The 23,893-nt window shown below is 69.0% G+C and overlaps 2 protein-coding genes across 4 annotated transcripts; one reads left to right on the top strand and one right to left on the bottom strand.

The window, feature by feature from the left end:
* The first annotated feature begins 1,844 nt into the window (after positions 1-1,844).
* On the top strand, positions 1,845-13,702 carry FCHO1 (FCH and mu domain containing endocytic adaptor 1). Of its 2 annotated transcripts, none has more exons than XM_068173920.1 (28): positions 1,845-1,892; positions 3,530-3,607; positions 4,225-4,316; positions 4,417-4,491; positions 4,568-4,709; positions 4,806-4,958; positions 5,443-5,547; positions 5,783-5,881; positions 5,962-6,058; positions 6,429-6,473; positions 6,550-6,622; positions 6,882-6,903; positions 6,983-7,037; positions 7,228-7,406; positions 7,478-7,502; positions 8,377-8,439; positions 8,530-8,572; positions 8,677-8,768; positions 8,843-9,439; positions 10,177-10,295; positions 10,676-10,781; positions 10,857-10,968; positions 11,046-11,201; positions 12,013-12,145; positions 12,220-12,419; positions 12,738-12,802; positions 12,887-13,051; positions 13,447-13,702. In XM_068173920.1, the coding sequence occupies exons 2-28, from the start codon at positions 3,581-3,583 to the stop codon at positions 13,467-13,469; spliced, it is 3,063 nt and encodes a 1,020-aa protein (XP_068030021.1). In that variant the 5' UTR covers positions 1,845-1,892; positions 3,530-3,580; the 3' UTR covers positions 13,470-13,702. The 2 variants fall into 2 exon arrangements, with proteins under 2 accessions (XP_068030021.1, XP_068030020.1); XM_068173919.1 differs by lacking the exon at positions 1,845-1,892 and adding an exon at positions 2,788-2,918.
* A 315-nt stretch (positions 13,703-14,017) lies between these two features.
* Positions 14,018-23,095, bottom strand: JAK3 (Janus kinase 3). 2 transcript variants are annotated; one of them, XM_068173911.1, is made up of 23 exons: positions 22,863-23,095; positions 22,270-22,393; positions 22,061-22,172; positions 21,618-21,763; positions 20,552-20,834; positions 20,354-20,479; positions 20,122-20,279; positions 19,831-19,942; positions 19,571-19,757; positions 19,177-19,301; positions 18,968-19,099; positions 18,802-18,886; positions 18,584-18,711; positions 17,877-18,015; positions 17,424-17,575; positions 16,908-17,058; positions 16,701-16,840; positions 16,319-16,508; positions 15,896-16,020; positions 15,459-15,631; positions 15,087-15,204; positions 14,250-14,360; positions 14,018-14,161 (listed from the first exon to the last, which is right to left on the bottom strand). In XM_068173911.1, exons 1-23 carry the CDS (start codon positions 23,065-23,067, stop codon positions 14,045-14,047), a joined length of 3,339 nt encoding a protein of 1,112 aa, XP_068030012.1. In that variant the 5' UTR covers positions 23,068-23,095; the 3' UTR covers positions 14,018-14,044. The 2 variants fall into 2 exon arrangements, with proteins under 2 accessions (XP_068030012.1, XP_068030011.1); XM_068173910.1 differs by having other exon boundaries at positions 20,354-20,834.
* Positions 23,096-23,893: the final 798 nt, after the last annotated feature.

Below are 23,893 nucleotides of genomic sequence, written 5' to 3'. Positions count from 1 at the left end.
GGGTTTTTTTTTGGGGAGGGGGGTCCCCCTTGGATTTGGGGAGGGGGTGGAAAAGGATGGGTTGAGCTCGGCCTTTGTGGGGAGGGTTTGGGGTGGTACCACGAGGTGGGAAAGGGATTTGGGGGTTTTTGGGGGTTTTTGGGGGTGGGCGGGGGTTTCAGCTGGTTGTGAGAGAGGGTTTGGGGGATTTGGGGGGGGTCCAGGGTGTCACCCGGGTTGAGAGGGGTCGGGGGGGTGGATGCGCTGCAGCGCGGCAGCGCCGAGGCTGAGGCTGGATGCGGGGTTGCCATGACAACCCCATCCCCATCCCCGTCCCCATCCCTGCATCCCAGCATCCCAGCCCGCCGCCCCCGGCCCCACCAGCGGCAGCAGCAGCAGCAGGAGGAGGAGGAGGAGGAGGGGGTTGCAGCCGCTGCCTTCGGCCCCCGCGGATTTTGGGGGGGGTGTTCGGAGCCTCCTCGGTGCTGTGGGGGGGTCCCCGTGTCCCTGTGCTCATCCCCCACCCTGCGTGGGCAGCACGAGGCTGGCAGGACCAGGGGACAAAAGCCCCTCAAAGCCCCCCGTACCCACCCCCAAATTCCCCTTCCCACCCCCGCAGCCAATCCCAAACCTCCCCTTCCCCAAAATCTCCTCGTTCCCAGGCCCATTGCTCCAGCGGGGGTGTTCTGGGGAGGGGGCTCGGGGCAGTTCAGTCCCCTGGAGCCCGGGTGTGACCCCCGGGGTCGGGGCTGTCCCCGGGGCTGTCCCTGTCCCCGCAGCCCCCTCTGAGCCCCCCACTCTGCTGTTTCCCAGTGCTCTGACGGGTCCCAGTGGCTTTGGGTTCTGGGGAGGGGTCCCAGCGGGGGCTTCTCCGCCACTGCCCCCCTTTGGTGGCTGCCAAGACCCGCGGGGACACCGCGGGGCCGCGGAGGTGACGGTGCCCGCGGTGGCAGCGCCAGCAGCGGCCTGACCCTGGCTGAGCCGTGCGTGGAGCTGGGGAGGGGTCTCCAGCCCACCGCGCCCTCCCTCCCCGGCCCCGAGCCCACCGGCGCTGCCGCGGTGCCACCGGCTGGGCCTGGTGCTGCCATCCGGGCGCGGTGGCACCTGCCAGGTGTCGCCGGGACAAAAGGCAGCGTAACCGAAACCGCCGCGTGACGTCCCCGCCGTCCCAGCTCCGGTGGCACCGCGGGGCCGGCGCGTCCCCCGTCTCGGCGGGACGTTCGGTGCATCCCCGGCGGGAATACGGGAATGTCGTCCCCGCCGGGAATGTCCCCCGCCCCCCGCCGGGTCCCTGCCCGCGGGGACGCCTCCGTGCCCGCTCCCGCAGCTGCGCCGGTGACAGCCGGAGCCGGGCCATGAGCTCAGCGGAGTGCGAGGCACCGGCTGGCACCGGCGGCGGGGGGGGGGGGGGGGAACGACGGGACAGCCGGGGACCGGCGGGTGCGGTGACAACCGGCGGGGTCGTGGCGGGGGGGGGCGCGGGTGGGAGCCGCTGCACCGGGAGCAGCACCGAGAGCCCGGGGGGTGGAGCGCGTGCGGCGGCGGCAGTCCGGGGAGGGGGGTGACAGCCGGGGGGTGGTGACAGCCGGGGGACGGCGGCCGCTCCAGCGCCGGCTCTCCGCTGCCGGCGGCTCCGCTCGCGCATCTCCCCCCGCGCCGCTCCCGCCGCGCTTTCGGGGCGGCGGCCGCTTTAAAAATGCAAATCAGCCCCCTCCCCGCGCGCGGCGCGGCGGCGCCTCGGCCAATGGGAGGCGGCGGCCGCGGGCTGCGGTCACCGCTGCCGGGCGCGCTGACCAATGGCAGCGCGGATCGGCGGGAGGGGGCGTGGCCAGCACCGCCCCCGGCGCGGTCCCGGCGCGGTCCCGGGGCGGCGGCGGCGGCGGCGGAGCGGGGCGGGGGCGGCGGCCCCGCAGGTGAGTCCCGCGTCCTGGCCGGAGCGGGCGCCGAGCCCCGGCCCCGCGCCCTGCACGGGGGTCCCGTCCCGGTGTGCCCCCGCCGCGGCCCCGCCGCGCAGCCCCCCGGCCCCGCCGTTCCCGCGCGGGCTCCCCCCGCCGCCCCCGCAGCATCGCCCTCGCCGGGGTGCGGGGGCGCAGCCCCGCGACGCCCCCCTCCCCCAGCCCACCACTCCGTACCGGCGATCCCTCCGCGCTGTGCACCGCGCCCCGCTGCACTGCACCGCCCCGGCGCCCACCGGTAATAACGCCCCGGTGCACCGTGCAGCCCCCGCTGGCCACGAGCCCGCTCCCGGTGCTGCGGGCGGCCCCCCCGCCGCCTCCCCCCGCTGCAGGTGCAGGGCTCGGTTCAGCGCTTTCCCTCCTTTTTTATTTTTTGGGGTGCACGCCCCGACCCCTCGCGGTGCCTCCCGTTCCCGGGGGGGTTTCGGGGCGCGCAGCCCCCCCCCCCCCACTCTCCCCCCGCCTTCCCGAACCGGGCCCCCCCCCCTCCAGTCCCCCCGCATCCTCCGGGGGGTTCCCCGCGCCTCTCGCTGAAGGTCACGGCTGCGGGTGGCCCGAACCGCCCGGTTTTGGGGCGCGGGGGCCCCGGGGGGGCCCTGCCGCAGCCCCCCCACCCCGCACCCCCCGTCCCGCTCGGGGACTCGGTGGCCGCGGCCACCAGCGGGGACTTTGGCCGGCGGCGCGTTCGTGGCGTTTGCGGCCGCCCGGGACCGGCGGGGCTGGGGGGGTCCTGCGGGCCCCGAGCCCCCCGACCCCTCCCGGTTTTCCCCCCCCGGTTTGGCGGGGGGAAGGGGGGGCCGCGCCGGGCCCGCCCCGCCCGTGACACAGGTGGCGGAGCCCGTGCGGCGGGAGCGGGCAGCGGGGGGGGGCTCGCGGCGGGTTTTGGGGGGGCTGCGGCGTGCCCTGACCCCCGCTTTAACCCCTGCAGACCCCGGCACGCCGAGGATGCTCGGGGGGGCGCCGCGAACCCCCAGACAGCCCAGGGTGAGTCGGGGGGGGCCTCCCCCGGTGGCGCCAACCAGGCGCGAATTTTTGGGGTTTCCTGTTTTTCTCCGGTGCATGATGGGGAGCGGGCCCGGGGTGGGGGGCACAGCCCGGGGTGGGGGGCACATCTGGGGTGGGGGGCACATCTGGGGGTGCCCCCACTGAGTGCTGGGGGGCTGCTCTGCTCGGGGACCCCCGAGCTGGCCAAATCTCGGGGGGGTCGGGACCCTTGGGTCCTTTCTGCTGTGGGGCGGGGGTTCCTGGGGGGTGCGGGGGTGCTGTGGGGGAGATTTTGGGGGGGCCCGGGGGCACGGGCAGGGCCGGGTGTGGGAGCAGCCGCCGCCGCACGCAGCAGCCGCTCATTTATTATTTATCTGCGTATCTGGTGTCGGGCCCAGCGCCGCCCCGGGGCCCCCCCGGTGCCCCCCCGGTGCCCCCCGGTGCCGCACACCTTGGGGAGGGGTCGCTGGCGGGGAGCGGGGCGAACCCTGCGGTTTCCATGGCCACGGGGCTGCGTTTTCCCGGGAAAACCGATAAAAACGAGTGGGTGCGACCCCGCGGAGCCCCCCCCCCCCCCGGACCCCCCCGGTAAGGCCCCGGTGTCCCCCCAGGGCGCCGGGAGTTGAGCTGCGGGGTCCCCGCGCCGCTGCCCCCCCCCCAAGATGTCCTATTTCACCGAGCACTTCTGGGTAAGCCGGGACCCCCCCTTGGGTGCGCCCCCATCCCTCTGTGGGTGCCCCCCACCCTCAGAGACCCCCCCACCCCCCCGCGCTCCTGGGGGAGGTGAATTTTCAAGGCCCGGCGCCTTCGTTAATGCTGTTAATTAATTAATTGGGGGGTGGGCGATGTGGGGGGGGTGGTCTGGGGGTCTCCCAGCTGTGGTGACATCGCTGTCCCCCCCTCCCTGGGGGTCCCCAGCCCGGGGGGGGGGACGGGGGAAGTCGCGTGGCCGGCGTTTCCTGCTTCGCCTGGCGGCCGCCGCCACCTTCCTCTTCCTCCTGCCTCAGTTTCCCCTGGGGGTTCACCTGCACATCCAGCGCGGCTGGGGGAGGGGGGGGGGGGCTGAGGTGAAGCCACTCTGTGGGTGGGGGGCAGCACCCAAAATAACCCTGGGGGCTTTTGGGGTTCAGCCCAGCCCGTCCTGGGGGGCACCTGGGACAGGTTCTGGGTGGGGGCGGGGGGGCTCAGCACCCCAATTTGGGGGGGTTTGGGCCGCTCCAGACGCTGATCCCGGTGCTCCTGGGGAAAAGGGGGTGTGGGGGTCCCTTGGGATTTGGGGTCTGAGGTGGGGGGGCTCCCCTGGCAGGGCGAGAAGAACCACGGCTTCGACGTCCTCTACCACAACATGAAGCACGGGCAGATCTCCACCAAGGAGCTCGCCGACTTCGTCCGGGAGAGGTACCCGGGGCTGTGGACAGCCTGGGGGCTCCCCGCAACCCCTGGGGGGGGTCCCCAAAATCCCGGCTCCATCCCAAATCCCCCTCCCCGCCGCTCCCAGGGCTGCCATCGAGGAGAACTACGCCAAGGCCATGGTGAAGCTGTCGAAGATGGCCACGAACGGGACCCAGCTGGGGTACGGGGGGGGTCTGGGGCACCTTGAGGTGGCTCTGGGGACCCCGGGTGACCCTCCCGGTGGCCCCCCCGAGCAGGACTTTCGCGCCGCTGTGGGAGGTTTTCCGCATCTCCTCGGACAAGCTGGCCCTGTGCCACCTGGAGCTGATGAAGAAGCTGCACGACCTCATCAAGGAGATCTCGCGCTACGGCGAGGAGCAAGGCCGGGTGCACAAGAAGGTACCGCCGGCCCCCCCGGCCCCGTCCCCCACCCCTGGCCCCGGCCCCTCCCCGGCGTGCCCGGGCGGCCCGGCCCACGCCGCTGTGCCCCGGCAGTCCAAGGAGGAGGTGTCGGGCACGCTGGAGGCCGTGCAGCTGCTGCACGGGGTGGCCCAGCTGCTGCCCAAGTCCAAGGAGAGCTACCACAGCAAGTGCCAGGAGTACGAGCGGCTGCGCAAGGAGGGCACCAGCCAGAAGGAGATCGACAAGGTGGCGCCCCCAGTGTCCCTGTGACCCCCCTGGGTGGTCCCTGTGTCCCCCTGGGTGGTCCCAGTGTCCCCCTGGGTGGTCCCTGTCCCCTCGTGGTGGTTCTTGTTCCTCCTCCTTGCGGTCTCCGTCACTCCCCGTGGTCCCTGTCACCCCCCTCCGTGGTCTGTGTCCCTTCCCTGGTGATTCTTGACCCTCCCTCCATGGTCCTGTTGTCCCACAGTGATCCCTGTCCCCTGCCTGGTGTCCCTGTGCCCCCCAGGAGGTCCCTGTCCCCTCCCTGATGGTCCCTGTCTTCCTCATGGATGGCCCCTGTCCCCCCTGGGTGGTCCCTGTCCCATCCCTGACAGTCCCTGTCCCTGGCTGTCCCCTGTCCCCTCCATGACGACCCCTGGCCTTGCCCCCGCTGTCCCCTGGCTGTCCCTGTCCCATTCCTGATGGTCCCTGTCCTGTCCCCGGCTGTCCCCGGTGCCCGGCGGCGGCGCAGGCGGAGCTGAAGTCGCGGAAGGCGGGCGAGGCGCTGCGCAGGGCGGTGGACAAATACAACGCTGCCCGCGCCGACTTCGAGCAGCGCATGCTGGACTCGGCCATGGTGGGCACGGGGAGAGGGACGGGCGCTGGTGGGAACTGGGAGAGGGACGGGCGCTGGTGGGAACTGGGAGAGGGACGGGCGCTGGTGGGAACTGGGAGAGGGACGGGCACTGGTGGGAACTGGGAAGAGATGGGATCCCTGGGGACATCCCACCCATCCCAACCGCCCTTCCCTGCCCACCTGCCGATCCCTGGGGATGTCCCTCCCTGCGTGACGCCCGTTTTCCCCGCTCCAGCGCTTCCAGGAGGTGGAAGAAGCCCACCTGCGGCACATGAAGGGGCTCATCGGCTCCTACTCCCACTCCGTGGAGGACACCCACGTCCAGATCGGCCAGGTGAGTCCCCAGCTGCGGGACCCCTCCCCATTCCCCTTTTCCCTCTTTATTCCATGTCCCCTTCCTCTTTTTCCCCCTAGGTCCACGAGGAATTCAAGCAAAACGTGGAGAACATCGGCACGGAGATGTTGCTCCGGAGGTTTGCCGAGAGCAAGGGCACGGGGAGAGAGCGGCCAGGTGAGGCTGGGGAGTCCCACCTGGCCGGGGATAGATCCCTGATCCCGGCTGATCCCGGGCTGATCCCGGGCTGATCCTAGCTGAGCCTGGGTTGATCCGTGCTGATCCTGGGTTGATCTGGGCCGATCCTGGCTGATCCCGGGTTCATCCCGGCTGATCCCAGCTGATCCCAGGTTGATCCTGAGTTGATCTGGGCTGACCCTGGGCTGATCCCAGGCTGATCCCTGGCTGATCCCGGGTTGATCCCGGGTTGATCCTGGGTTGATCTGGACTGACTCTGAGCTGATCCTGGGCTGATCCCAGGCTGATCCCGGGTTGATCCTGGGTTGATCCTGGGCTTATCCCGGGCTGATCCCGCTCTCTGTGGCAGGAGCGTTGGATTTCGACGAGTACCGGCTGGCTCCAGCGCAGGAAGGCAAGTACGTCTGCATCCAGCTGGGAATGCCGGGGGCTGCGGGGGCCCTTCCTCACCCCGCTCCCACTTTCCCCAGGACCCAAGAGGAGCCGGAGCAAAGCGTTCCGGATCCCGGGCTTGAGCCGTAGGGAGCGGGAGCGCGACGCTGTGTAAGGGCCTCAATCCCGGCGTCCCTGCATCCCGGAGTTCCTGCATCCCTGCACCCCAGCATCCCTGCATCCCTGCATTGTTTCATCCCTGAATTCCCACATCCCGGCTTCCCTGCCTCCCGGCTTCCCTGCACCCTGGCAGCTTTGCATCCCTGCATTCCCACATCCCTGAATTCCCGCATCCCTGCATTCCCACATCCCTGCATCCCACACCCCTTCCCCCTCCACCGCCTGACTCTCCCTGTCATTCATTCCCCAGGGAATCTCCGGATAACGACCTGGTGAGTGTCCCAGTGCCCTGCCCCAGCGCTGCCATTCCCAAACTGGGAGCACTGGGAATGTCGGGGCGTGTCCCTGCAGGGCTGTCCGGAGGTGGATGAGGATGGATTCACCGTGCGCCCGGACATCGCCCACAGTATCCTTGGCATGGAGCGGGGAAAAGAGGGGATTTTGGGGGATCCAAGGGGAATTCTGCCGGGGATTTTGGGGGGATCCAAGGGGAATTCCGACGGGGATTTTGGGGGATCCGAGGGGAATTCTAGCTGGGCATTTTTTGGGGGATCCAAGGGGAATTCCAAGGAGGAATTGCCTTGACGGGGGCTCAGGCGAGGCGGAGAACCCCGGGTGTTCCTCCAGCGACTCCGACTACGACGAGGACGAGCCGCGGAAGTTTTATGTCCACATCAAACCGGTGCAGCCGCGGGAAGCGTCCGGCAGCGCCGAGGCCACCGTGGAACAGCTCAAGGCCACCGTGGGAAATCTCATCCTGGCCCCCGGTGTTGGGGTGAGCCTGGGGGGCCGCGGGGACCCCCGGAATTCCCGGGGTCACCTCACCCCTGTCCCCTTCTCTTGCAGGGCACCGTCAGGAGGCAGGCGTCCCGTAAGTGGCACTGCGGGCGTGTGGCGGCCTGGGGAGGTGGCACCGAGGCAGAGAGCCACTGCTTGGGGACATCACACCCTTCCTGAGCCCCCTTCCTTGGGGACATCACACCCTTCCTGGGCCCCCTTCCTTGGGGACATCACACCCTTCCCAGGCCCCCTTCCTTGGGGACATCACACCCTTCCTGGGCCCCCTTCCTTGGGGACATCACACCCTTCCTGAGCCCCCTTCATTGGGGACATCACACCCTTCCTGGGCCCCCTTCCTTGGGGACATCACACCCTTCCTGGGCCCCCTTCCTTGGGGACATCACACCCTTCCCGAGCCCCCTTCCTTGGGGACATCACACCCTTCCCAGGCCCCCTTCCTTGGGGACATCACACCCTTCCTGGGCCCCCTTCCTTGGGGACATCACACCCTTCCTGAGCCCCCTTCATTGGGGACATCACACCCTTCCTGGGCCCCCTTCCTTGGGGACATCACACCCTTCCTGGGCCCCCTTCCTTGGGGACATCACACCCTTCCTGGGCCCCTTTCCTTGGGGACATCACACCCTTCCTGAGCCCCCTTCCTTGGGGACATCACACCCTTCCTGAGCCCCCTTCCTTGGGGACATCACACCCTTCCCGAGCCCCCTTCCTTGGGGACATCACACCCTTCCTGGGCCCCCTTCCTTGGGGACATCACACCCTTCCTGAGCCCCCTTCCTTGGGGACATCACACCCTTCCTGGGCCCCCTTCCTTGGGGACAATGCCACCTTTCCTGAGCCCCATTCCCTGTCCGCTTGCCAACCCCTGGGGACACCCCACCCTTCCCGAGCCACCCCAGGGTCCCCGTGGCTCCGTGTCCCCTCATGGTGACATCCCTCCGCAGGACACGCGGCGTCCCTGACCCCGGCCTGCAGTGACACAGACCCCGAGGGGACACTGGCGGCGGGTGAGACTGGGCTGGGGGTCCTGGGTATTTGGGGGGGCCAAAGAGGGGTCCTGGGGGGGTGGTGCACTGCAGTGTCCCCTCTCCCCGCAGGTGACAGCACGGGGAGGGGTCTCCCGGCGGCACAGGTGAACAGGTAGGGGACAGGGAGGGATTGGGGTGCCATGGGGTGGCCACCCCCCATCTCTGGGGGGTCCCGGGTGGCCTCTGAGCCCCCCCCCCACTCTGTCCCTGTCCCAGCGGCCCCGGGAAGCCCCCCCAGGACACGCCGCCCTCGGCCGCGCTCTTCGGGCCCCCCCTGGAGTCGGCGTTCGAGGCAGAGGAATTCCCGGGTGAGGATTTGGGGGGGCGGGACGGGACCCCCCGGCGGGGAGGGGGCTGCGCTCTGACCGGGGCTGTCCCGCAGCCCCCCGCCCCTACGTCCTCACCTCGTCCTCGTCGCCCTTCTCCTCCTCGTCCCCGGAGAACGTGGAGGACTCGGGGCTGGACTCGCCCTCGCACCCCGCGCCCGGCCCCTCCCCGGACTCCCGGCCCTGGACCCCGCAGCCGGGGACGCCGCAGAGCCCCGGCCCCAAACCGGACCCGCCGCTGCCGCCCCCCGCCGGTAGCGCCTGGGCCCCCCGGCCCCGCAGCCCCTCCGGCCGCCTCCCCGAGCCCCCCAGCTTCGCCGTTTTCAGCGGCCCCGGCGCCGAGGGGCTCTGGGGGGACGCGGGGGCCGCGCCCCGGGGTCGCAGCCGCTGCCTCAGCGGCCCCGCCCCGCGAGAAGCGCCCTCGCCGGACCCCTTTGGGGACCCCCCGGCCTGGGGCAGACCCCGCAGCCCCGGCGGGGAGCAGCCCCCCCCGACGCGTCCTTCCTCCAACTCGGCCTCCTCCTCGTCCTCCTCGCCGGCCCCCCCGAGCGGGGGGGAGTCCTCCAGCCCCTCGCCCTGGGGCTGCCAAGGGCCGGGGGCCAGGCTGAGCGAGGGGGGCACGGCCGGGACCCCCCCCCTGCAGTCGGAGCCGGGTGAGTGGCGGGGGAACGGCCCCACGTTACCCCTAAATCTGACTCCCCAACTCTGCCCCGTTATCCTTGACCGTACGCCCCCATGACCTCTACCTGCCCCCATTACCCTGAACTGTGCCCCCGTGACCCCAAACTCTGTCCCCAGTGACCCCAAACTCTGCCCCCCAATTACCCTGAACTGTGCCCCCGTGACCCCAAACTCTGTCCCCAGTGACCCCAAACTCTGTCACCCAATTAGCCTGAACTGTGCCCCCGTGACCCCAAACTCTGTCCCCAGTGACCCCAAACTCTGTCACCCAATTACCCTGAACTGTGCCCCCGTGACCCCAAACTCTGCCCCCCAATTAGCCTGAACTGTGCCCCCCGTGACCCCAAACTCTGCCCCGCCAACACCTAAATCTGCCCCCATAATGCTAAAATCTGCCCTCATCACCCCCAAGTCTGCCCCCCATCACCCCAGCTCCAGCACCCACCCCACCCCAGAACCGAGCTGAGCCCTGCCCAACTCCCGGGGGGGGGGGGTCCTGGATCCCGGGGGGTGGTCCTGGATCACCGGGGGGGTGGTCCTGGATCCTGTGGGGGGGGTCCTGGATCACCGTGGGGGGGTCCTGGATCCCGGGGGGTGGTCCTGGATCCCGGGGGGTTGGTCCTGGATCACCGTGGGGGGGTCCTGGATCCTGTGGGGGGGGTCCTGCCGTGTCGGGGCTCTCCCCTCACCCCCCGTTCGTGCCCCCCAGATTCTGTGCCCGCCTGGCCCCGCGCTGCCCCCCGGGATGTTCCTCTCGTGGCCCCCCCGCGCCGCTCCCGCACCAAGCGGCCGCCGGCCGGGCCGGCCGCGGGCAGCAACAGCGACCTGGTGCGGGGCCGGGCCGGGGCCGCGGGGACCCCCGGGCTGGGGGGGCGCGGGGACTCCCGGGAGGGGCGGTCAGCCACGCTCCGGCTTCCCAGTGCTCCCAGTATGGGAATGGCAGCGCTGGGAAGGGGGCACTGGGAGGAGATTCCCTGGGGAAGGAGAAGGGGGGAGGTGGTGGAGCGGGGAGGGGTGAGGGGGGCGGGATGGAGGGGGTGGGGATGCGGGGATGCGGGAATTCTGGGGTGGAAGGATGCGGGAATTCGGGGATGCAGGATGGGGGGATGCAGGGCTGCAGGATTTTGGGAATGCAGGGGTACACGGGGATGCAGGGATGTGGAATTCGGGGTGCAGACACCCACCCCCACCCCGCCTTGCCCCGGCAGTCGCGCTCGCTGAGCCCCTCGCCCTCCTGGAGCTGCGGCCCCTCGCACTCGGCGCCCGCCAGCCTGGGCGAGCGCGGCTTCTTCTCCGTGGCCCCGCCGGCGCTCGGTGCGTGCCGGGGGGATTCGGGGGGGTGGGCTGAGGGGTCCCAGCCGTGCGCTGACCCCTCTGCCCCCTCCGCAGGGCTGTCGCGCGGTCCCAGCCCCGTGGTGCTGGGCTCGCAGGACGCGCTGCCCGTGGCCACCGCCTTCACCGAGTACGTCCACGCCTATTTCAAGGGGCGCGACGCCGACAGGTACGGGGGTCCCGGGGGTCCCCGCGGCCGCCGTGTGCCGCCCGGGCCGTCCCCTGAGCCCCGGCGTGTCCCGGCAGCTGCCTGGTGAAGGTGACCGGGGAGCTGACCATGTCCTTCCCCGCGGGCATCGTGCGCGTGTTCGGCGGCCCCGCGGCCCCGCCCGTGCTCAGCTTTCGCCTCCTCAACGCCGGCGCCATCGAGCAGTTCCTGCCCAACGCCGAGCTGCTCTACAGGTGCGGGCTCAGGGGGCACGCTGGGCGGCGGGGGGACAGCCTGCGAGGCGGGGGGGCAGTGGTGGGGGGCTGGTGTTGGGGTGCAGGGGGTGTCTGGGGGATACAGGGAGCTTGGGAGGTGATGGATGCAGGGATGGGAGCGGGTTTTGGGGTACAGGAGGGGCACAGGGAGCTTGGGAGGTGATGGATGCAGGGATGGAGGCGGGTTTTGGGGTACAGGAGAGGCACAGGGAGCTTGGGAGGTGATGGATGCAGGGATGGGAGCGGGTTTTGGGGTACAGGAGGGGCACAGGGAGCTTGGGAGGTGATGGATGCAGGGATGGGAGCGGGTTTTGGGGTACAGGAGAGGCACAGAGAGCTTGGGAGGTGATGGATGCAGGGATGGGAGCGGGTTTTGGGGTACAGGAGGGGCACAGGGAGCTTGGGAGGTGATGGATGCAGGGATGGGGGCGGGTTTTGGGGTACAGGAGGGGCACAGGGAGCTTGGGAGGTGATGGATGCAGGGATGGGAGCGGGTTTTGGGGTACAGATGGGGCACAGGGAGCTTGGGAGGTGATGGATGCAGGGATGGGAGCGGGTTTTGGGGGTTCCAGGGGTCTGAGTGTCCTGGGGATGCAGGGATGGGGAGCTGGGTATTGGGATTTTGGGATTCTTGGGGGTCTGGGCATGCTGGGAATGCAGCGATGGGGAGCTGAGCTTTGGGGATCCCAGCGGTCTGGGCATCCAGGGGAGCTGCTCTGGAGCCGGGTACTGGGGTGCCGGGTTCTGGGGGTACCCAGACCCTGCTGCCCCTCTGGCCCCGCGCCCCCAGCGACCCCTCCCAGAGCGACCCCAGCACCAAGGACTTCTGGCTGAACATGGCAGCGCTGACCGGGCACCTGCAGAAGCAGGCGGAGCAGAGCCCGGCCGCCTCCTACTACAACGTGGCTCTGCTCAAGTACCAGGTGAGCGCTGCGGGGCACCCTCCCTGGGCACGGGAGGGTCTCGGTGCCCCCCTGAACCCCGCTCTGTGCCACAGTTCTCGCGGCTGGGCCCCGGCTCAGCGCCGCTGCGGCTCTGCGTGCGCTGGGACTGCGCGCCCGGGGCCACGCGGGTCAGCGTGGAGTACGGCTACAACGCGGCCGCCCTGGCACTGCCCGTGCCCCTCGCCAACGTGCACGTCCTGCTGCCCGTGGAGGAGCCCCTGACCAACCTGCGGCTGCAGCCCGCGGCCAGCTGGTAACGGGAACGGCGCAGGGAGTGGGGGCTGGGGGAGGAGGGGTCTGGGGTCCCAGACCTTCACAGGGTGCATGGCACAGGGCTGGGAGCCCCAAACTCGCCCAGGGTGGGGGGACGCAGGACTGGGGGTCCCAAACTTGCCCAAGATGGGGACCACAGGAGTGGGGTCCTGAATCTTCTCCCCAGGGTGGGAGAAGGGGACCCTGGACTGGGAAATGGGGACACTTATGGGGTAAGGAAAGCAGGGATGTGGGGATGGGTGGCAAGGGCTGGATTTTGGGGGTGTGGGGGCTTGAGGACATCCCCTTATCCCGGCAGGAACCTGGAGGAGAAGCGGCTGCTGTGGAAGCTGCTGGACGTCCCCGGTGCCCCGGGGCAGGGAGGTGAGGCCGGGCCCGCCCAGCTCGGGGGTCACGGGGCGGGGGCTGCGCGTCCCGACCCCCCCAACCCCTGCGCTGTCCCCCCAGGCTGTGGGCGCCTCTCGGCCAGCTGGGAGCCGCTGGGGGGGCCCAGTAAGCCCAGTCCCGTGGCCGCCCAGTTCAGCAGCGAGGGCAGCACCTTGTCGGGAGTGGAGGTGGAGCTGGCGGGCGCCGGGTACCGCATGTCGCTGGTCAAGAAGAGGTTTGCTACAGGTACGGCCGGGGGGGGGACGGACGGGGCTGGGGGGTCCCTTCCCCACAGCCTTGGGGGGTGCAGGGTCCTCTCCCCATCCCCTGTGTCCTGGGGGAACAGGGGGTCCCTTCCCTGTGGTGCACGGGATCCTTTCCCTGGGGTATTTAAGGTCCTTTCCCTGCTCCTTGGGGTGCTCAGGAGTCCCTTTTCTGCTCTGTGGGGTTTATGGGGTCCTTTTCTTCCTCTTTGGGGTGCTCAGGGTCCCTTCCCTGGGCTATTTAGGGTCCTTTTCCTGCTCTTTGGGGTGCCAGAGGTCACCCAGGTCGGTGCTGGCACCGAGCTCCGGCCGCTGGGCAGTGCCCGTGCCTGGCCAGGGCCGTGGCCTCCCTCCTCCGTGCCCACCTTTCCTCCGCAGGGATTTACCTGGCGGGGTCCTGAGCGGCTCCCGGGCCCCCCCGGGCTTCTCCCGCCGTTGTGTGAATTGGAAACACTGGATGGAGGCGGGCTGGGGAGGGGGCGCCTCCTCCTCCTCCTCCTCCTCCTCCTCCTCCTGTGCCCGCCCTGTCGCTGTCCCCGCGTCGTCTCCTGCTCCCCCCCGCCGCCCTCCCCTGTGCTGTGAAGGGAGCAGGAGCTGCTCTTTTATTAAACACTTTATTTTCTAATAAATTCCCCCCCGCCGGCTCCTGCCTCCCTCCTGCCGCGGCGCCAATCCCACATTCCCATGAATCCCAAATTCCCACATTCCCACATTCCCATAAATCCCAAATTCCCACATTCCCATGAATCCCAAACTCCCACATTCCCATGAATCCCAAATTCCCACATTCCCATAAATCCCATGTCCCCATCCCAATCCCAATTCTGCCATGGAGGGGGAGGGCAAGGAGAAAAGGGGGGAAAGGCCGAAGGGATGGGGCGGTTGCGATGTGGGGGCCGTGTCCCCCCACACTGCCCCCTCAAAGCGCAGGGAAGCATCACCATGGGTTGGGGTCCCGATGGGATTCTGGGCGGGGCTACCCCCGAGTTTTGCTCCGCCCATCCCGCAGCGCCTCGATTTTGGGGGACAGCTCCCCGAAAGTGGGTCTGGCGCCGGGGGCGAAGGCCCAGCAGCTCATCATCAGCGCGTACACCTGGGGGGGACAAGGGACACGGCGAGGCCCTCAGGGGAGGAGGGGCACCCCGGGGACCCCCTCGCCAGCGCCGGGGCAGCGGTGTCACCTCCGAGGGACAGCCGGCAGGGGCCGGGAGTCGCCGGTTGTCCTTGAGGAGCTCCAGCAGGTGGCAGATGATCTGCGCTGGCCTCGCGGTGCCCATCATCCGCAGGAATTCCTGCGGTCACGGGAGACACCCGTGAGCTCCGGGACACCCGGGGCTCCGAGACACCTGAGAGCTCCGGGACACCCGTGGGCACTGGGACACCCGTGGGCACTGGGACACCCGGGGGCACCGGGACACCCGTGAGCTCCGGGATACCCGGGGCTCCGGGATACCCGGGGGCACCGGGACACCCGTGAGCTCCGGGCCACCCGGGGGCACCGGGACACCCGTGAGCTCCGGGCCACCCGGGGGCACTGGGACACCCGGGGCTCCGGGACACCCGAGAGCTCCGGGACACCCGAGAGCTCCGGGACACCCGTGAGCTCCGGGACACCCGGGGCTCCGGGACACCCGTGGGCACTGGGACACCCGTGGGCACCGGGACACCCATGGGCACCGGGACACCCGAGAGCTCCGGGCCACCCGAGAGCTCCGGGCCACCCGTGAGCTCTGGGACACCCGGGGACACTGGGACACCCGAGAGCTCCGGGACACCCGTGAGCTCCGGGCCACCCGGGGGCACTGGGACACCCGGGGCTCCGGGATACCCGGGGGCACCGGGACACCCGTGAGCTCCGGGACACCCGTGAGCTCCGGGACACCCGGGAGCACCGGGACACCCGGGGGCACCGGGACACCCGGGGGCACCGGGACACCCAGGGGAACCGGGACACCCGGGAGGGCTGCGGGGGGCTCGTCCCAGAGGGAATGATGCCTCCTTTTTGGGGAAAACGTCACCTCCGAGGGGCTCTTGCTCTTGGAGCTGTAGGTGAAGAGCTCGTAGAGGAGCACCCCGAAGCTCCAGGTGTCGGAGGCACAGGAGAAGATGTTGTCGGCCAGGGATTCCGGAGCGTACCTGCCGGGAAAAACGGGTTCTGGGCTCTGGGAAAAGGGGATCCCGAGCTCCGGGAAAAGCGGGTTCTGAGCCACGGGAAGAGCAGATTCCAAGCCCCGGGAAAAGGGGACCCTGGGCCCTGGGAAAAGTTGATCCTGAGCCCTGGAAAAGGGGATCCTGAGCCCCAGGAAAAGTGGATTCCAAGCCCCGGGAAAAGCGGATCCTGGGCCCCCGATCCCGCTGGAATTCCAGCCCTCCCCATGTGCCCCCCTCACCAGAAAACGGGGCTCTGGCCGGGCTCCTGCACCACGTAGTAATCCTTGTCCTGCGGGAGCAGCTTGGCCAGCCCGAAGTCGCCGATCTTGACGTGGCTGTCGCTCTCCACCAGGATGTTCCTGCTCGCCAGGTCCCGGTGCACGCAGCGCTGCGCCCCCAGGTACTCCATGCCCTGCCGGGAGGCGGCTGCTCGAGGGGAGCAGGGACACGGCAGCGTCCCCAGGGCTGGGCAACCCCCGGGTCAGGGTCCCTGGGGGCTCATCCCGGCTGGACAATGACCCTTGGGTGACCCATGGCATTGCTCCGGCCAGGACAGAGCCGCTGGCAGGGACAGGACGCAGGGCTGGCCACCACCCGTGGGTGACCCTTGGCATCGCTCCGGCCCCATCCCGGGACAGCAACACCCCCGTTTCCCCCGTGCCCGCCCCGACCCCACCTTGCAGATCTGCCAGGCGTAGAGGAGCAGCGTGCTGTGCTCCAGGCGGGGCTGGTTCTTCTGCAGGAAATCCCGCAGGCAGCCGTTGGGCAGGAACTCCATCACCAGCCGCAGCCCGCGCATCCCTGCAGCCAAATCCAGCACCGCGATGGCCGGAGCTGGGATCGGGGATCCCTGCCCCATTCCCAGCCCCTTTCCTTGCCCATTCCCAGCCCCATTCCCTGTCCGCTCCCTGCCCCATTCCCTGTCCCTTTCCTGCCCCTTTCCTTGCCCCATTCCCTGTCCCATTCCTTGTCTGCTGTCTGCCCCTTTCCTTGCCCTATTCCTGCCCCATTCCCAGTGTTCCCTTCCCCATTCCCAGCCCTGCTCCCTGCCCCATTCCCAGCCCCATTCCCAGTGTTCCCAGCCCCATCCCCAGCTCACCACGGCTGTAGCAAACACCCCGGTACCGGACGATGAAGTCGTGCTGCAGCGAGTGCAGGATTTGGATCTCCCGCTCAAAATCCCGAATTTCCTTGGCCGAATCCTGCTGCAGCTTCTTCACCGCCACCAGCTCGCCCGTGCTGTCGCCCAGGGGGTCGTAGCGGCACAGCTCCACGCTCCCGAAATTCCCCTGGGTGCAGGGAACTGCATGTTGGGGTGCTCCCACATTCCCAGCGCCTTATCCCTCCCAAAATCCCCCACACAGAGGGGGATGCTCAGGAATCGTTTCTCAGGGCAGCCGGGATGTCCCACACCCCAAATCCAGGAAGGGAAGAGCAGCTGCGCTGAGTTTTGGGGTTCGGGGTCTCTCCTGCACCCCCACCTTGCCCAGCAGCGAGATGTACTTGAGGTGCCGCTCCTGGAAGAGCTCGGGATCCTGGCTCATGGCCAGGGAGTCGTGTCCCCAAAAGCCGTCCCGGAGCGTCACATCCGTGGGGGACAGGTCCGAGAGCAGCTCGTAGTCTGTGGGAAGGGGGGGGTGAGGCCGCTGAGGGGTCCCTGTGCCCCCCCAGCCCGTCCCGGTGCCCACCGGAGGTGATGAGGCCGTTGAGGTCGCGGATGAGGGCGCGGAAGCAGGGCCGGCGCTGGGGCTCGTACTCCATGCACTGGGCCACCAGCGTGGCCAGCTCCGGCCACTTGGGAGCCGGGAGCTGCTGGCGGCCCTGGTAGAATTCCAGCTTCTGTGGGAGAGTGGGATCGGGGCTGTGGGACCCCCAAAGAGCCCCCGAACGGCTTCGAGCTGGGGGAGGGTGCAGAGGGATGGGGCAGGAGAGGTGGGATGGGATCCATAGCAGGGAATGGGATGGGAATATGGGATGGGATTTATGGGATTTATAGGATGGGATTTATGGGATGGGGTGGAATTGGGCAGGGAAGAAGGGCTGGGATGTAGTGGGAAGGGACAGGAGGATTGGAGAAGGAAGGTCTGGGTGCAGTGGGGTGGAGGGGGAGGGTTGGGATCAAGTGGGATGGGGCAGGAGGGTTAGGATCCAGCAGGATGGGGCAGGAGGGTCGGGATCTAGCGGGATGCTGGGATCAGCCTCACCCTCTGGGGCTCCAGCAGGCTCAGGGGCATGTTCCCCCCACTGAAGATCTCCCAGAGGGTGGCTCCGAAGCCCCACTTGTCAGCTGGCAGCGCCAGGCTCCCGGGGTCGCTGACGCACTCGGGGGCCACCCACGGGATCCTCTCCACCAGCACTGTGGGGTGCCCGGCCCCACTCAGCACCCACGGGGGGCCCGGCACCCCCAGGACCCCCCCTGGACCTCCCTTGGACCCCATCACTCACTGTCCTGGGCCAGGAGGGTGACGCTGAGCCCGGGGTGGTTGAGTTTGATGAAGGGGATCCAGAGCCCACAGCCAGGACCCCAAACCCAGAGCTGGGATCCAGCTGGGATCCCACAGCCAGGATTCCCCATGGAGGATGAACACAGGACCCCATACCCAAAGCCAGAAGCCCAAGCCCAGCACCCCCAGGCCCCCCGGGACCCCCTCACTCACTGTCCCAGGCCAGGACGGTGACGCTGACCCCGGGGTCGTTGAGTTTGATGAATGGGGGGCTCCCCCCGGCCGTGTCCCCCTCCCGCGCCAGCAGCACTTTCTTAGCAGAGACGTTCCCGTGTGGGATCTTCTTGTCCTCCTGGACAGGTGGAAGGGGGTCGGGACCCTCAGGGTGGTCCCACACACTGGAGTGGGCTGGGGGAGCACCAGGGATAGGCGGGGGGGGGGGCTGTGGGACAGGGATCCAGGGGATCCATGGGATGTGGGGGCTATGGGGGCCATGGGGGTGGAGGTGTGGGAGATGTGGGATGTGGAATGGATCCATGGGATTTGTGGGACACAGATATTTGGGATCCATGGGACACGGACATGTGGGATCTGTGGGATATGGATGTGTGGGATCCACAGGACATGGATATTTGGGATCCATGGGACACGGACACACGGGATCTGTGGGATACGGATGCGTGGGATCCACAGTATGTAGATATTTGGGATCCACGGGACACGGACACACGGGATCCGTGGCCGTGGCCTCCTGGGAGCCGTGCATGCGCTGCGGCTGCGGGGCAGGGATGCGCAGCTGCTGCAGGGTCCAGGCGCAGGGGACCCAGGGGACGCCGATTGTGGAGATCCACGGGACAGGGACACGGGAAAGCCACGGAACGTGGACAGCTGGGAGCTGCAGGACGCCGGCGTGGGCTCACCAGGTAGTTGAGGGCATAGGCCAGCTGCTTGGCCACCGTCAGCTTCCAGCCGGTGGTCACCGCGCCCCGGTTCTTGCGGAGGTACAGGTCCAGGGGCCCGTGCCGGACGTGCTCCTGCACCATCACGCCTGGGGGCCGCCCGGGGGGTCAGGGGGTGCCCGCACTGGGCTCAGGGGTGCCCAGGTGGCACCGTGGCCACCACCCCGCCGGACACTCACTGTCCTTGCCGAGGCTGACGCCGTGCAGCAGCACCAGGTGTTTGTGGGAGAGCTGGCTCATGGTGCTGGCGGCCTCCAGGAAGGACTGGGACAGGGACAGATGGCTCAGGGCGGGCCCTAGGGACCCTTAGGTGACATCACGGAGGTGGCAGTGCCACCCCCTCACCTCCAGGCAGTTGCGGTGGCTGCTGTCCATGACCTTGAGCACCACCGGGGTCTGGCGGGGCCCGTCCTCGTCCTGCTCCCGTTTGACGCCTTGGTAGATTTGGGTGAACGAGCCCTGGCCCAGGCTCTCGCCCTGGGGGACAGGGGGTCATTGCCAGGGGGTCCCTGTCCCCCCATGCCACCCCCCTGTGGCCCTGCCCTGTCCCGTACCCGTGTCAGGCTCTGGGGGTCGATCTTGTGGAACATCATCTGGTGGAGGCTGCGGCGCCGGGGGACGGGAGGGGACCCGGGGGGACAGGGGACCCCGCTCCGAACGATCAGCAGGTTGGACTTCTCTGGGGGGCCAGAGGGGGCATGAGGGGGGGGCTCGGGCAGGGGACCCCCACCTGGTGACCTCACACAGCCACTAAGTGATGTCACAGTCCGCTCTGTGACATCACAGCCGCTCTGTGACCTCACAGCTGCCCTGTGACCTCACAGCCTCTGTGACATCACAGCCGCTCTGTGACCTCACAACCACTAAGTGACGTCGCAGCCATCCTGTGACATCATAGTCGCTCTGTGACATCACAGCACCCCCTCTGCCATGCCCCCCCGGTGTCACCTTTGGGCCGGGGGGGACAGGCGACCTCCAGGCGCATTGGTGCCCCCTCGGCCTGCAGCCCCCGGTGCCCGTAGGTGCCCAGCAGCTCCCGCAGGCTGCAGAACGGCCGCGCCACCCCTGACAGCCACAAGTGCCCGTCCTCGTCCCGGCGGATCCGACACCGCTTGTAATCCCGGCCGGAGCGGGTCTGGGGGGGAAGCACGGGGGTCAGCACCCCCCGGGACCCCCGGGACCCCCTGCCCGCTGTCCGGGGGTCTCACCTGGACGCACACGGTCAGCAGGTAACTGTCAAAGTCCTGGGGGCTGCGGCGCAGCAGGAACAGCCCCGGGGCACCCCCGGCCGCCTCCAGCTTGTTCACCGCGAACTCGGCGCTGCCAAGGGCAGGGACGGCCGTGATGCTCCTTGGGGACATCGCGGGCACCCCCTGTGCCCACCCCTCCCCACACCCAGCAGATCCCCGCGGGGACCCGCCCGTGCCGGGGGTGGTTCCGTCCCCTCCCTCCCCGCGTCCCCTCGGGCTCGGGGGTGCCCAGCGGGTCCCGGTACCCACCTGATGGGCCCGTGGCACTGGTTCTCCAGGTCCTCCAGCAGCCGCGGCGGTGCCACCTCCCTGCAGAAGTAGTGCTGGGCATCCGCCGTCAGCCGGTAGTAGCCATCGAGCAGAGCCACGAAGGAACGAGCCTCCCGCAGCGTGGCGAACTCCACCTCCTGTGCCGGCCTTGGTGTCACCCCCTTGTCCCCTGCAGCCCGCCCGGGGCTCCCCAGACCCTTCCCGAGCTCACCAGCACCCGGTTGTCCGCCTTGGTGATGGTGACGAGCCGGTTCTCCACGGGGCCGCCGTCGCGGCTCGCCGCCTGCTTGATGCTGATGTCGGCGATGTCGGGGAAGTCGCAGAAGTGCTGGCGGCTCTGTGAGGGGACAGCCAGGGTGACCACGCCGTCCCCCAGGGCCCCGCAGCGCACCCAGCCGCCCCGGAGCACCTCGGAGCCGCCGCAGCTCCAGGCCACGCCGCTGTCGCCGGACACGTGGATGGCGACGGGCGCGGCGGATCCGGGGGAGCGCACGGGGAAAATCTCCTCGCTGCGGCGGCGCTGGAGCCGCTCCAGGTCCAGCAGGTACTTGAGCTTCAGCTGCGGCCCGTCCGCGTGGCAGCCCCCGAGGCGCCGCAGGGATTTGCCGAAGCGGCGGCGGAGGCGCTTGCGGGTCACGAAGTTGTGCTGCTGGATCTGCGACTGCAGCGGCGCCGGCAGGCACGACTTGTAGCTGCGGGGAGCGGGGCGGCGTGTCCAGGGGGTGCCACATTGTCCCCGGGGGTGCCACCCTGTCCCCATGGTGCCACACATGGGATTCAGGCTGTCCCCAGGGGTGTCACACTGTCCCCAGGGGTGTCACACTGTCCCCATGGGTTTTGGGCTGTCCCCATGGATGTCACACTGTCCCCAGGGGTGTCACACTGTCCCCAGGGATTTTGGGCTGTCCCCAGGGGTGTCACACTGTCCTCAGGGGTGTCACACTTTCCCCATGGGTTTTGGGCTGTCCCCAGGGGTGTCACACTGTCCCCATGGGTTTTGGGCTGTCCCCATGGATGTCACACTGTCCCCAGGGGTGTCACACTGTCCCCAGGGATTTTGGGCTGTCCCCAGGGGTGTCACACTGTCCTCAGGGGTGTCACACTTTCCCCATGGGTTTTGGGCTGTCCCCAGGGGTGCCACACTGTCCCCAGGGGTGTCACACTGTCCCCATGGGTTTTGGGCTGTCCCCATGGATGTCACACTGTCCCCAGGGGGGTCACACTGTCCCCATGGATGTCACACTGTCCCCAGGGGTGTCACACTGTCCCCAGGGATTTTGGGCTGTCCCCTGGGGTGTCACACTGTCCCCATGGGTTTTGGGCTGTCCCCATGGGTGTCACACTGTCCCCATGGGTTTTGGGCTGTCCCCATGGGTGTCACACTGTCCCCTGGGGTGTCACACTGTCCCCATGGGTTTTGGGCTGTCCCCAGGGGTGTCACACTGTCCCGTGGGTGCCACTGGCGCCTGTCTCACCTGACGTGGCTGCAGACCTGCGCGGGGCTCTGCCGCTGCTCCTTGGCGATGCGCAGCATGTCCAGCACGGCCAGGCTCAGGCACTGCTCCTGCGTGGGCAGGCTCAGCCCCACGGCCACGCGGCCCCCGATGAAATCACTGCGGGACTGGGCGGCGCACGAGGCTCGGGGAGGCTCTCCCATCTCCCAAGAACCCCCTCAGCCGTGCCCATGTCACCCTTGTGTCCCAGAGCCCTCGGGAGTCACATCCTGCCCAGGCCCTGCTTCCCTGTCCCTGGAGCGTGTCCCCTCCAGGGGATAGTGACCCCATCTCGGCAACTTGGGCTGCCCCGTGCCCACTGTTGGGTGGCCACGAGCAGCTCCAGATGAGCCATGGAAGAGGACCCACATCCCCTGGACACCGGTGGGCACTGGAGGAGGAGGAGCCAGGCTGGCAGCGCTCACCTGGGCGAACAGGTAATCAATGACCGGGTAGTCCAGGACCGGGCTGGCCCGGCCGTTCAGCAGCTGGAAGCGGTGGGACTGTCCCAGTCCGCACCAGTTGGGGAAGAAGAACCTGATGGGGACAGTGGAGGGGTCTCAGCACTGCGTCCCCCAGAGAGCACGACCCCAGGAGCTGTCAGGGAAGGCTGGGAGCCGCGCTGGGGCCGCACCTGATCCTGTACACCACGACCTGGCTGCGGGACTCGTCCACGGTGAACACGTGGTTGGGGGGGAACCAGCAGCTCAGGTCCTCGGTGGCCAGGGCGAAGAGCGGGTGGCACACGGGCAGCACGCCTGGGCACCGACAGCGGGGCTGGGATCCGAGCCCGTGGACAGGGCCTCAGCTCGGGGCTGAGACCCCCCACCCACAGCCAGGATCCCCTGTCAAGGATGTGCACGGGGCCCTGAGCCCATCACCGGGATCCTGAGCTCATGACTGTGCCCCAAGCCCACAGCCAAGACCCAAACCCCACGCTGGGATTCAGGACCCTGCTTTGATGTAAGTACAGGACCCTGGGCCCAGAACCAGGACCCCAAACCCAGAGCTGGAACCCCAGGCTCACAGCCAGGATCAGAACCCCACTGCTGGGATCCAGAGCCCACAGCCAGAATTCCCGGCTGACGATGAGCACAGGACCCCGTACCCACACCCAGGACCCCATTTCCACACCCAGGACCCCATTTCCACATCCCGGATCCCATTCCCACATCCCGGACCCCACCCCCAGGCGGGTGCCCCGAGCCGCCCGGGCCCGGCGCTCACCGCAGGCTTTGGCAGCGCGCACGCAGAGCTCCTCGGCCGTGTACTCGCCGAAGGTGAAGCTGAGCGTGCCCGCGGCGCTGCCCGGGGCTCGGGGCGGGGCGGGCGCCCGGTGGTACAGGAACACCTGCAGGGTGCCGCTGTCGCCCGAGGAGAGGCTGCAGGAGCGGCCCCCGATCAGCGGTGTCTCCTCGCCCAGCGGGGCCATGGCGGGCGCTGCAAGGAAAGGGGGGCTCGCAGTGACCCCCTTGTCCCACCCTCAGCCCTGCGATGGGCCCCTCCTGGGAAGGAAGGAGGGGAAACTGAGGCACGCGGTTGGATATCCCACCCCCCCCTCCGCCTGTCCCACCCTCCTGGCCGCTCCTCCTCTGCTTCAGCGCTCCCAGTGTGAGCAGGGAGATCCCGGTTCCATCCCCGGTTCCATCTCCGGTTCCATCTCTGGTTCCATCTCCGGTTCCATCCCTGTTCCATCCCGGCCCTATCCTGGCTCCATCCCGGCTCCATCCCCGGTTCCATCCCTGTTCCATCTCGGTTCCATCCCCGGTTCCATCCCGGCCCTATCCTGGCTCCATCCCGGCTCCATCCCCGGTTCCATCCCTGTTCCATCTCGGTTCCATCCCCGGTTCCATCCCGGCCCTATCCTGGCTCCATCCAGGCTCCATCCCCAGTTCCATCCCGGGCTGGCCGCACCCCCGGAGCCCCCTCAGTACCTCTGCCGTGCCGGGGGGGCCTCGCTGCGGGCCTGGGGCGGGGGTCCCGGACGGACTACGCTGCCAGCTCGGGGTTCTGGGGGTGTGTAGGTGGCTGCGAGCGAAGGAGAGATAAAAAATCCCCGGGCGACTTCCTTCCTGCCCGACGCCTCCTGGGCGTGCGGCTTCCTGGCAGGGGAGGGGGGACAGAATGCGACACCCCAGGGCGCAGCCAGGGGGTGTCGGGAGGGTGAAGGGCTGGAAATCTGGGCACCCCCGAGGACCCTCTGGGCACCCCCGAGGACCCTCTGGGCACCCCCCGGTGCTGGTGCCGTGGGTACCACA

This window comes from Anomalospiza imberbis, chromosome 27 (genome assembly GCF_031753505.1).
Source record: "Anomalospiza imberbis isolate Cuckoo-Finch-1a 21T00152 chromosome 27, ASM3175350v1, whole genome shotgun sequence".
Classification (NCBI taxonomy): Eukaryota; Metazoa; Chordata; class Aves; order Passeriformes; family Viduidae; genus Anomalospiza; species Anomalospiza imberbis.
This window is presented reverse-complemented; position numbering and strand designations above follow the sequence as displayed.

Coding starts and splice junctions, on each gene's coding strand:
- FCHO1 (XM_068173920.1), top strand. CDS start 3,581: ATGTCCTATTTCACCGAGCACTTCTGG. Junction 4,317..4,416: donor GCCGACTTCGTCCGGGAGAG/GTACCCGGGGCT, acceptor CGCCGCTCCCAG/GGCTGCCATCGAGGAGAACT. Junction 5,882..5,961: donor CCCACGTCCAGATCGGCCAG/GTGAGTCCCCAG, acceptor TTTTCCCCCTAG/GTCCACGAGGAATTCAAGCA.
- JAK3 (XM_068173910.1), bottom strand. CDS start 23,067: ATGGCCCCGCTGGGCGAGGAGACACCGCTGATCGGGGGCCGCTCCTGC. Junction 19,943..20,121: donor CAGTGCCACGGGCCCATCAG/GTGGGTACCGGG, acceptor TGCCCTTGGCAG/CGCCGAGTTCGCGGTGAACA. Junction 19,302..19,570: donor CTGTCCCCCCCGGCCCAAAG/GTGACACCGGGG, acceptor CTGGCCCCCCAG/AGAAGTCCAACCTGCTGATC.